Source organism: Alosa pseudoharengus, unplaced genomic scaffold, assembly GCF_046254945.1.
Source record: "Alosa pseudoharengus isolate Yale_2024_CS ecotype anadromous, Long Island Sound unplaced genomic scaffold, YU_APseudo_1.1 YU_APseudo_1.1_scf_10, whole genome shotgun sequence".
Classification (NCBI taxonomy): Eukaryota; Metazoa; Chordata; class Actinopteri; order Clupeiformes; family Clupeidae; genus Alosa; species Alosa pseudoharengus.
The window spans coordinates 4,130,529-4,142,973 of NW_027468565.1; the positions used below are offsets into that span (position 1 = coordinate 4,130,529).

At 39.4% G+C, this 12,445-nt stretch overlaps 1 protein-coding gene across 2 annotated transcripts in view; it reads right to left on the reverse strand.

The window, feature by feature from the left end:
* ptpn9a (protein tyrosine phosphatase non-receptor type 9a) overlaps positions 1-12,445 on the reverse strand; it is a 74,353-nt gene that overhangs the window by 18,150 nt on the left and 43,758 nt on the right. For both annotated transcript variants that reach the window (XM_076303223.1, XM_076303231.1), the window contains exons 8-10: positions 10,156-10,243; positions 378-447; positions 63-141 (exon numbers count right to left, since the gene is read on the reverse strand). In XM_076303223.1, coding sequence (XP_076159338.1) covers positions 63-141; positions 378-447; positions 10,156-10,243 — 237 coding nt within the window. The remainder of the gene's footprint in view (positions 1-62; positions 142-377; positions 448-10,155; positions 10,244-12,445) is intronic.

Here is a 12,445-nt window from a genome sequence, read left to right on the forward strand (position 1 = left end):
TGAGATGTTATCATCTCATAGATATTTAACTCAGATCTTTGCTTTATAGTTTTTGTACTTACCTTGTAGTCATAACAATGACAAGAACATTTTGTTCCCACACCATCCTCCAGAAATCCCCATATGTTCTCTCAAGGGGACCTAAAACAAAAGTTATAAGAAACTGTATTGCTGTGTATAACACTGTAAAAGGCAATAAAATGACTCCTGCTTCAGAATTCCCTCATGTCTTCTTTAGTCATAAAAAGTGTATGGTCATGTGCTTTATATTTTATGGAGGGTAAGTCAAGCTTAAAGACTTACAACAAAGACGACACACAAATAAATTACATTTTGAATGAATTTCCAGCTAGTTAAAAAAAAGGAAATGGTCACACCTTGCGTGCCAATATAAGCATTCTTCTGTTTGTATCCATCCATAAAGCTTGCATTGATGTAGTCTGATCTCTGTTAGGAAATACCAACAGTGAGAAATAAGATGAGTTGATATGAAATTATACTTAACACAGAGATCTTGGATTCAACAGCATGGTCTCAGATTTGGGTCATTTTTTGTCTACCGTTTCATCACTATCATACAAACATTTCAGTCAGATATCTAATTTTGTTGTTGAGGGTGTAGGGTGAATTAACTACAGTAAACTATAGCTAGACACTAGGTTGGTTCATAAAAGTTTAGAATCTCTCATTGAAATGACTGTCCTACCCTTCATTGGTGCCCTATTGATTTATTTGAAAGTTCATCAATAAGTTCAAATAAATCTTCAGAAATCTGAAAAAAATAAAAATATTTTTGTTCTCAAGTGATCAATTTCAAAACTTTGCACAAGTGTATATTTCATTAAGAAATACACTGAAGAAACTGGAAGATGATACAGTACATGTAAATACAGTAAATGTACATTGTTTTCTTCAAGAGGTAGAAGCTCTGAATGTTGGCTTGAATGTAGGTTACTCATTAAAACAATTTTATTTTTTCCCTGTGTACGAAATGAGCCATATAAATGAACTTGCCTTGCCTTTGGATAGCAAAGTGCTAACACAATTGGCCAAAGGTGTTCTATAGGGTTGAGGTCAGGACTCATCAGAGGTCAGTTCATTTCATCCACACCAAACTGCCGTACATGTCTGACTGCATTGTGCCAAGTGTGAAGTTTGGTCGAGGGGGGATTATGGTGTGGGGTTGTTTTTCAGGAGCTGGGCTTGACCCCTTAGTTCCAGTGTAAGGAACTCTGAATACCAAGAGATTTTGGACAATTCCATGCTCCCAACTTTGTGGGAACAGTTTGGGGATGGCCCCTTCCTGTTCCAACATGACTGTGCACCAGTTTGGTGTGGATCAGGGATGGGCAACTGGCGGCTCGCGGGCCGCATGCGGCCCTCCTCCTCACTCAGTGCGGCCCGCGGATCAATTTTTAAATGTCATTAAAATGTTCGTTTCACATGGTTACCACGTAACAGGATCCTTATTGTAATTATATGGTTCACCGATAGGGGCGCTTCCTATATAAAAAATCGGAGTCGAGCTTTCTTCACTTGCGAGCGAGGAAGAGACACAGAGCGGTTGGTAAAGAAAACTCAGAATCGTAGACAAGGTGGGAAAGGTTCAGACAAGGTGGGAAACAGCTGATCTTATCACAGCATTCAAATTCAACTTATGTGTTTAGTAGGCTATGCTTAGAAACGTGAGTTCATCAGCCGTGAACTTAAGTCAACACTGCTCACAAGCAGAAACTGTTGCAATGGGCTCAGAAATACATGAAGACTAATTTTCAAACAGTTTTGTTTACGTATGAGTGCCGTGCAACCCTAGATGGTCCAGATGGATGGAGTAATGGATGGTTGGTGAATAGCCACCATGTCCTAACAAGGCTGAGACGTCAGCAAGGAGGTGACTGAGTCATGTTTTGGGCCGGAATCATGGGGAGAGCGCTGGTAGGCCCCTTTAGGGTCCCTGACGGTGTGAAAATGACCTCGGCAAAGTATGTAGAGTTTCTGACTGACCACACTCTTCCATGGTACAAAAAAAGAACCGTGCCTTCCGTAGCAAAATCATCTTTATGCATGACAATGCACCATCTCATGCTGCAAAGAATATCTCTGGGTCATTGGCTGCTATGGGCATAAAAGGAGAGAAACTGGTATGAATATGAATTTCTCCAATTTGACTATTGATCAGCATCACAGGTCAGTAGGACAGTAATGTAAATGTAATGTAAATGTAAATCAGGTTTATAAGCCAAGTATACTTGCGTTTACAAGGAATTTGGTCTCTGCATTTGCATTGCATCAATGCTCACAGACCTTAAGTGTTGTTTAACACAATTAGTTCTATCATTAATCCTCCTTCCACTATATCCTCTCTGCCTGCTACAACAGAAACCTGTGAGATGTTTCTCAATTTCTTTATTGACAAAATTGACAACATAAAGTCTCATATCTCACCCTCAAATTCTGATCCTGCTTTGTATCAGTCTGTAATTGGTCGCCTCCAACAGTTCCAACCAGTCTCTTCCGCACAGCTGTCAGATGTGGTCTCTCATATGAAGCCCTCTTCCTGCCACTCTGATATTCATCCATCTCACCTTTTCAAAGAAGTTTTTGTAGCCATTTGCACTTTTGTCTTGAGCACCATTAACAGTTCTCTGGCAAATGGTGTAGTTCCCTCTGGTTTTAAACACACTATTGTGCAACCTCTCCTGAAAAAGCCTAGCCTTGATCCCTTGGATTTGAAAAATTATAGGCCCATATCTAAACTGCCTTTTCTCTCAAAGATCTTAGAAAAAGTTGTTCGCTCGCTGGTCTCTTCCTATTTAAACTCAAATATCCTTGACAAGTTTCAATCTGGTTTTAGACCACTTCATAGCACAGTCTGCTTTACTTAAGGTCCATAATGATTTACTGCTCTCCGTTGACTCTGGCTCGTGCCCTCCTGGTCCTTCTAGATCTTAGTGCTGCTTTTGACACCAACGACCACAAGATCCTTTTAAAACGCCTGGGAGTTGAAGATGGTCTGCAAAGCACTGTGTTAAACTGGTTCAGATCTTATCTAACTGATAGATCTTTTTCAATGCATCTAGGTAATGCCTTATCATCATCTGCTCCCATTAAGTGGGGTGTCCCCCAGGGTTCTATTTTAGGGCCTCTATTATTTTCTTTATACATACTTCCCCTGGGCTCCATTTTTAATCAATAGAATATTCAATGCCACTGCTACGCAGATGATACCCAATTTTATATACCTGTGGCCCCTGAAAATTCCTGCTCATTGAGCAACCTTTTTCTTTGTCTCAATGACATTAAGAATTGGATGGCTAACATTTTTTTACAGCTAAATGACAATATTACAGAAGTAATCATCTTTGGACCACCAAACACGGTCAACATTGTAAGCAAGGCTCTTGGCCCTCTATCTGTTAACCATCACAGTGTTGTTAAGAACCTACAGTGGGTCCCCGTTAAAAATTGACACTTCATTCACGATCATGGTGAATGGTGAAATGTAAGTACAACTGCAGCCGCTTGGAGGCAGCATAGTCCGCTGTGGAGTTCCACGGTCGAACCAGACGAATTCGACAGCAAGGGCTGTGATTGGCAGAGTTTTCAGTGCGTTTCTCTGTGTTTTTAGCAGCCCCTGCAACATGCTAGTCCACTGTAGCCTAAGCCTTGTACATAATGTTAAACATAGTTTTGGATTCAGTGGCAAGATTTCTTGATTGTACAGTGTCTGTCTCTCAGTAATGTTTTAAAATGAGAGCTTCGTCAGCTGGCAGTAGGCTACTTTGTCGGTAGTCATGAGAAGTTCGCTTGCTAACAGAACATAAATATGCTGCCCAGAAACCTTGTGAATAGTTCTGATTTTTTTTACTACACTAACGAGGTTGAAATATAGACTTTGCCTACAGCATTTCCTTAACAGTAATGTTAACAAAATGACAGCATTCATATGACAAAGAAAAACGAATTCGGTCACTCAAGACTGTGCCACAGCAACCAGTGTAGGCTACAGTCCTACCCAATAGGCCTACTCGAAGCAGATAGTGTTGTCTGACGGTCGAGTGGGTTAATGCACGTATTTCCAGAACAGGTCTGCAACTTTCAGGCAGTTCTGAGTTCGAATCTAGGCAGGAGCAGAGCCATATAAAGGCCTAGGCCTATTGTTATCATTTTTTGCAAGGTGTTGCTCCTGGCAATACTTGTTTATTTAGGTTTTTAGGTAGGTATTTAGGTTATTTAGTTTGGTGATTAATTGATAGCTGTTTTTGGGACACGTTAAACGTTCTTTATAATGAGCGCATCCGGGGAGTAAAACGACTGTTACGCGCTGTTACAACTGTAGGCTACAATGATTGCAATACAAAAATATGCATGTTAGTTTAGTTAGTTTTGTGATGTTTTGCACTTTTGCCTCATGTGTTTTCAGGTTTGAGGGCTTTTTTGGCACGATTGACCTTGGTTAGACTCTGCATATGTTATTTCTCCGTATGGAAAATAAAGTCAATTTTCGACACGCGTCTGTTATTAGTTCAATAACAAGTGTTGCTTGTTAAAACATGTGACTAGTGAAACTCAAATGATTTTAGAAATATTTAGCCAAAGCCAAAAAGTGTTAGAGAAGGAGAGACGCCGGTGCAGCTCAGATGTCTTCTTAATTTTCTTTATTCTTTAGTAAAAGGTGCAGAACATTATTAAACTTTGACTAACGTTTCGATGTTCGTTAGTCAAAAACATCGACATCTCGAAATGTTAGTCAAAGTTTAATAATGTTCTGCACCTTTTACTAAAGAATAAAGAAAATTAAGAAGACATCTGAGCTGCACCGGCGTCTCTCCTTCTCTCTAAAATATCAGTCCTGGCCTGGTTGCAACGGATTGTGGCCAAACGACAGAAGCGCGGTGAACCCTCCTTTGTCTACCAAAAAGTGTTACTTTGTGCCCCGCGCTCCCCCACTGCTTGTGAAAGAAGGGGATGGGGGAGGGGGGCTTAACGTGAAAAAGCTTAATGTCACAAAAAGGCAACGAGTCGTTTTAGGCTACAGGCCTTCATAATGGTAGGCTACAGGAAGTGGGGGGAGGGCATGGGATGACCAGAGCCGTCATCTATCGTCTTTCCAGGCACACAGCTTGTTATATAGCCTATCGACTGCCTTAACAGATAGACTTTGCTCTTGGGTTTGGCCTTACAGCGAACTCAATGCTCTTGTTGCTTGCAGTTTGTTAAATAAAGCGATGCAGATTACATTATTTATTTCTGATTAATTGCGTCTTTTGATGTATTTTGCAACATTTGCTTGTTAGGCTGGGCTACTGTCAATGTCCTGTACAGGTCAATGTTCAACAATTGCTGGTGTAGGCCTAGGCTATTAATCAATTAGGGACTGTTCGTTATTTATTTAATTAAGGGGCTACCGGAGGAGTTTTGGGAGCGTTAGTCAAAAAAGACGTGACCCTCCCTCGCCAGCAAGAATTTTTTCTATGACCCTCCAAAGTGATTGAGAAAAAACGCATGACCCTCCCCAGTCCCAACAATTTATTGATGCCTTAGGCTACTGGGTCAATTTGGGAGCTTGCATGCTACGACTCCTTCCTTGAAATGCCCTGAAAAGGCTGTCGTTTGCACAATTTCACAAATAATCACCGGGACCGAAACAAACCTGTCAACTTTTCCCGGGTTTATCGCGTATTTTAACCTTTTCCTCGCTGTCTTAGGAGGAGCTGCAGGGCCGTCGCAAGGGGATGCGAGGCCCTGTGCGAACTTGAGATGCAAGGCCCTTTTCACTTACGTGCATGAAATCATGCGATAGCTTACTTTACACATAGCCAAGGCTACCGTCTGTGTATTTTAATAGTAGCCTAGTCTAATAAGCTACACCAGCTTGCCTTTAAGAGGGGAAATTCAATTGTATAGCTTATAACATTAGCTGAGTCACATATTTGGCCATATGGTGTTTATCATAGGCTAGGCTACATCACGAAACCAAATAGTGTAACAAAGGCAAACACTTTAACAGGGGGAATTAATTGGGCATGAATCATTGTGCTGAACGGTATTTGTCAATGAGCAGAAACACACACGACATTCAAACTATTGATAAGATGTACTGGTCTGTATCTATAGGCTAACATTGGACAAATAAATTACACTGACTCGCCATATCCTGACTCAGGAAAAAAAACATTTTCTTGCTTTGCCGCAAACTCAGCAATGAAATCATAGGCCAGTTTGCAGGTAGCCTAACGTCTTTTTCATAGAAGGGAGAGCCCAGTCTCTCCTGTGACATGGAGGTGCGCAAATAGTTTTTAATAGCCTGTTCAACTTCGAAAAGCTTCGTTCACCCGATGCCAGTCACTGATCGCAATTTCAAAGTTCGGAAAGCTTCATCTTTTTAAGTTTTAAGTGCAGTGGCCCCTATCTGCCCCCTTTGGAATTATATCTCGAGCCTATTATAAGGTCCACTGCGTTATGTCCTGGGATTCGGATGTGCTCAAAAAGAAAAGAAAAAACACTTTTTTATAGATGGTTGAGGAGCAATGTGAGAGAAAAATTTGATGATCATTGATCGTTGTTTTGGGACGTTAAGCCTTTTCCATAGGCGTCAGTGAAGGAGATTGAAGAATGACCATTTTTTTATACGAAAATATTTCTTAACTACAAAAACTCAGTGTCTAAAAACTCAGTGTCATTCAGACTCAACCCTCTTGTTGTTTTATTATCTTTTTCGTTGTCGTTTGAACGTTGGCAAGCAGGCATGTTGCGGTTGCAATTTAAGTGAAATTTCTACAGTAGGCCTACAAAACATGCTGTTAGGCTGGGCTACTGTCAATGTACTTGTACAGGTAAATGTTCAACAATTGCTGGTGTACAGGTTATATAATCAATTAGCTAAACCATTTGTCCAGCTGTTTAAACATTTTTTCGTGCTACATTCAAATGCAAAAGTTGCTTTGATATATTTTTCGTTTGAACGTCGGCAAGCAGGCATGCTTTTGGTTGCAATGAATGAGGATAATTGCTTTTTTTTGCATTATTTTGAATATGACTCGCTCCAGTCTCAACAGCACGTACTTTTTCCACACGCTAAGTTCTAACACACATAGGCCTATCCCCTCTCGCTTTCTCTCTCTCCATCCCTGCACACGGTGCTTTCTTAAAGGAGCTGCACCATTTTACAACAATTGCATCTACATTTTCATATTACAATGTTTTGTCAAGTGTAAGCTTAAACTACCGTGATCAATTTAAGTTCCCGTGCCCCCGCTGAAAGTCTCTTATGCTCTTATGCGCTTATCGTTTCACTATCTATAAATCTATAAATCTCTAAATCTATAAGTAACCGTGACAAATAGGGTAGGGGAGAGCTGGGAGAATGAAACAATCCAGTTTTCTCCGAGTGTAATGATGATAGACAGACGTCCTTTGGTCAAAACATAGATCATGTTAACCTCCTTCTATCAGCCAAATATCTTCCTGCTATGTCATTTTATCACGGAGTTACAGGCGATAAACGAGTTTTGATGCGCAAAAGTAAACTTCATTAGCGGTTACATTTTTTCGATTATTCATCAGTGTTTTTCATTTAAAGGTTCGACTTAATGCTTATTCAGTAGACCATTTAGTGTTCTCCACAATCCCAGACTTTCATATCGCATGCTTGTTTACATGGAAAGCAAAACAAGCTATAGTGTCATATGTCTGTGTCGGGACGATTGAAACAAGTGTTTCAATCGTCCCGAACAGGCTGTACCTCCATGTATTTTAATTAAATGCACAAATATCTGTGTTTAAACAATCATCTATGGAGGTGAGACATGGAAAAACAGTTTTAGGAAGATGAAAATACATCTGGGCCCACTAGGTAGGGGGTTGAGTTTTCCCATGTTATCCTATGGAGACTGACAGCCGATGGGTCGTTAAGCCTACTTATTTGGATGTGCAGTGGCCTAACCCACGTAAAAACCTAGTGAAACGACATTTTCAACAATATAAACATGATATAAATGGGAAAGCTTACCATTCTAGCTATAAACATGGCAGAATCATCCACAGGACATGATATTTCAAAAACCGCTTCATACACGCTTCACGATGATGGCAATGAATTGTTAACAGACATGCACGAAGACGTATAGCCCTGCAACAATCTATCTAAAATAACACCTTTTGGGAGTACCATTCATGATATGTAGTAACATTTTGAAATTGTGGGACGTTTATGGCTTAAACTGTATGTTTCATTCGTCCCCTTATGTTGTTTCAACTGTCCCGACCAGGAGGGACGAATGAAACAAAACGCACGTCCCACTTTTGCTGTAATAATTCCTGAACGGTTTTGTTCAAAGCTGAAAATGCATTTGTATTTGACAGAGGACAGATGTAGCTTACTAGTGACCAAATATTAGCTTTCAGTGTGGTACGATCGCTTTGTAAATTATGTTTAATTAAAAAGTGTTTCAACTGTCCCGGCTCTCCCCTATAAGATATATAAACTCACGCTATTGTATTATCATATATGTTTGGTAATGGCTCAGCTTTCTCTGATTGTTCTACTGACTTGGAAACTGCATCATGGAAGCAGTAAGTCAAGTCGCATCAAAAATAGTAGTGGCACCAAAGTGACACCTTGTGGTTGTTTGTGTCAACTGCAGTTTGTGCCATTTCTGCCGAGAAAATGGGGATCGTGATTCCTGAAGGAACCCGTCCAAACTTAACAGGGACCCACTGTAGGTGTTTTCCTAAACTCCTCTTTGACTTTTAATAAGCAAGTCAAAAGTGTTGTCAAGGGAAGCTTTTTCCAGCTAAGAATGATAGCAAAGTCTTTCCTCGCTTACAGTGATTTAGAAATTCTTATCAATGCATTTATTTCTTCAAGGCTTGATTACTGCAACTCATTGTATGTAGGTCTAACTAAATACACCCTTAATAGACTCCAGCTGGTCCAAACTGCTGCAGCCAGATTGTTAACTGGATCTAAGAGACGTGACCACATATCACCAGTGTTGGCTACACTGCACTGGCTTCCTGTGGAACACAGAATTAATTTGAAAATTCTGCTTTTTGTCTACAAAGTTTTAAATGGCTTAGCACCCCAATATCTCTGATCTTTTAAATATTTGTTGTTCCTTCTGCTTTCCTTCAATCTAAAGGTGACAGAGCTTTCTCTGTCTATGCTCCCCAGCTCTGGAATAGCCTTCCTGATGATGTCCAATCCTGCCCCACTATCAGTAGCTTTAAATCCAACCTAAAGACCTATCTCTTCTCCCTAGCTTTTAACACTCCCTGACCCCTTCACCTCTTCCCCAATTATTATTATTATTATAAGGGTCATTTTATTTATTATTATTATTATTTTATGTAAAGCACTTTGGTGCAATGCTGTTGACTTGCATTTATCCCATCCCTTGAACACAGTGAGGTGAAGCACACAATGCGCACACAGTGAGGTGAAGCACACACTAACCCGGAGCAGTGAGCTGCCTTGCAACAGTGGCACTCGGGGAGCAGTGAGGGGTTAGGTGCCTTGCTCAAAGGCACTTCAGCCTTGGATGTGGGCATGGGAAAGCCGGGCTCAACCACTTCCCCTGCCCACATTTCTTCCTACTGGTCGGGGATTGAACCGGCAACCCTTCGGTTCCAAGCCCGAAGGCCTAACCAGTAGGCCATGGCTGCCCCTTCGCAAATGCAACCGACGAGGATGGGATTCGAACCCACGCGCGCAGAGCACAATGGATTAGCAGTCCATCGCCTTAACCACTCGGCCACCTCATCACTGGGAATTTCAATTACATATTAGATATCTACAGATAAGCCTACCCCAGTGTGCCCATTTCCAGAAAAAATATGGTTTAAAGAAAACAATTGAGGAATTCAAGTGTTACGCATGAAACACTGGTTCTGGCTGCAATGTTCTAGGCATGTCTCTTCATGATTGAAAAGACATACCTAAAGAAAGGAATAAGATATATGGCTATGATGATAGTAATACAACATAGTAGACACTTTGGACAGAAATCTGAGATCATGTCTGTTTGAATTGATATGGAATGATCCATAAATACATGGGCTATCACTACAGTGAAGAAATACAGAAATGCAATTATCAACAGCAACTCAACACAAATTCCAAGTTGAACAGAAATAAAGGCTTGATCTACATACCTCATTTCTTCGGGCTTTGAGACAAACACGTGTTTGGTCTAAGCAAAGAACATCTGCATACCGATTCTTGTCCTGATTGTATGCGGCTCTGTTAAAAAACCCAGGCTTGGTTATATTTGCACTTATTACACATCACTCATGAGAAAAGACAATTCTTCAAAAAACAATTAATTGGCAACTACAAACTCATTTAAAAAATTGTTGGGATAACAAATCAATGTTTTTGTTTTTGGAAATATGATTATTTCGAATTTGATGCCAGCAACACATTTGAAAGAAACTGGGACAGGGGTATGTTTACCACTGTGTTGCATCACCTCTTAATTTATAACAACTGGGAACTGAGAAGACCAATTGCTGGTGTTCTGAGAATGAAATGTAGTCCCATTCTTGCCTACTGTATTTCAGCCGGCTTATTCTTTGTCATATTTTTAGTTTAATGATGCAGCAAATGTGACAGGCCTGGGATGCACACAGAATATTTTAGCTGCTACTATGGAGTCATGCTATTGCAATACATGCACAATGCAGTTTGGCATTATCTTAATGAAATATTTCCTGAAAAAGAAATCGGGATGGCAGCAAGTATTGCTCCAAAACCAGTACATTTTGTGTTTTATGTACTATTACCTTGTGTGTTTGATGTTTTCGTTTTCTTTTTTTTTTTAACTATTCTTGGACTATTGCCCTTTTATGCTTTTATTAGCTATTCCTGTTTGTTTGTATTTATGTAAAGCACATTGAACGACCTCTTTGTATGAAATGCACTATATACTGTAAAGGTCACTTGATTTGACTAAAATTGTTGCACCATTTGCCCATGCAGTGTTTCACAGAGTGGTGCATACCTCGCCATCTTTACTTCTGAGAGACTGCCTCTCAGGGATATTCCTTTCATACCCATCCATGTTGCCAACTAACCTAGATGTCACTCCAGGTGTTTTTAGAATAAGAAAACTTTTCAAGCTTTTTATACTGCCATTCCAATTTTTTTGAAACGTGAGCTTATATTCTTCATACACTTCAGTAAAATTTAATTTTCAGCATATTATGTCTATGTTATATATTTCAATTAATTATAATTTGTTTACATGATTGGCAAATTATCACAAATCAATCTGCAAAATCATTCTGTTTTTATTAACACTTTACAATGTCTTTGGAATTGGGGTTGTATATTGTACTTATTTGGTAGACACTTGTAACAACGCATGTAATAACTGCCGCATTTTGTAATAATCTGCGGCATTATGTAATTAACTGCCTGAATGCAATATGTACAATGTTATTGTTACAAAATGCGGGTGTTGCAAAAAAAAAAAATGGATGAAAATGTAATAATATGGTGCATTATTTAATAACCAACCAAAATTGACGTCTTCATTGATAAGAACAGCAAATCAATGTGTATTTTACTCATAATTCATTGTAATCATATAGCTAGGAGTTGTGAAAGTGTTCAAAATCAGGCTATAGACTACTTCTTTACGCAAAGGCTGACTGGCTGTCATGAGCTCTGAATGAAGAAATAAAACAATAGTGCTATTGAATAAGAAATGTGTTTATTAGTCTTTCTGTAGGCCTACGCCTCTACAGAAAGCACAGTGAACAGTGAATCCCCGACATTAGTGGCATCATCTTTGGAAAACAGTCACTTACGTTGCACGACGTTGGACCATAGCGTTGGACTGGAGCAAAGCGAGCTGAATTGTCACGTGACTGTTTTCCCAAGATGATGCCAGCCTGTATACGTACGTGAACGAACGGTACTGTTTCTAAACTATCTTTTTAATAAACTGTCTGTACACTTACAAAGTTAGTTTGTTTAAAGCTACATTTGAACACTTTCACAACTCCTCGCCTATGATTACAATGAATTTTGATTCAAATACACATTGTTATGCTGTTCTTATCAATGCAGCTGTCAATTTTGGTTGGTTATTACATAATGCACCATATTATTAAAAAAAAATTCGCAACACCCGCATTTTGTATTAACAACCGCAATATGTAATAACTTATTACATAATGCAGTGACATTTATTACATATTGCGTTCAAGCAGTTTATTACATAATGCGGCAGATTATTACAAAATGCGGCAGTTATTATATAATGAATTGAAAATGTATTACATTTTGTCAAGTTATTACATAATACAGTGTTAGTACATAATGTGTTGTTACAACACTTCTATCCAGAGTGACTTACTATGCTGTAATAAGTACCAAAGTAACTATGCAGCCAAGTAAATATTGTGGGGTTTTTTTTTCATCAGTATGTATGCATAT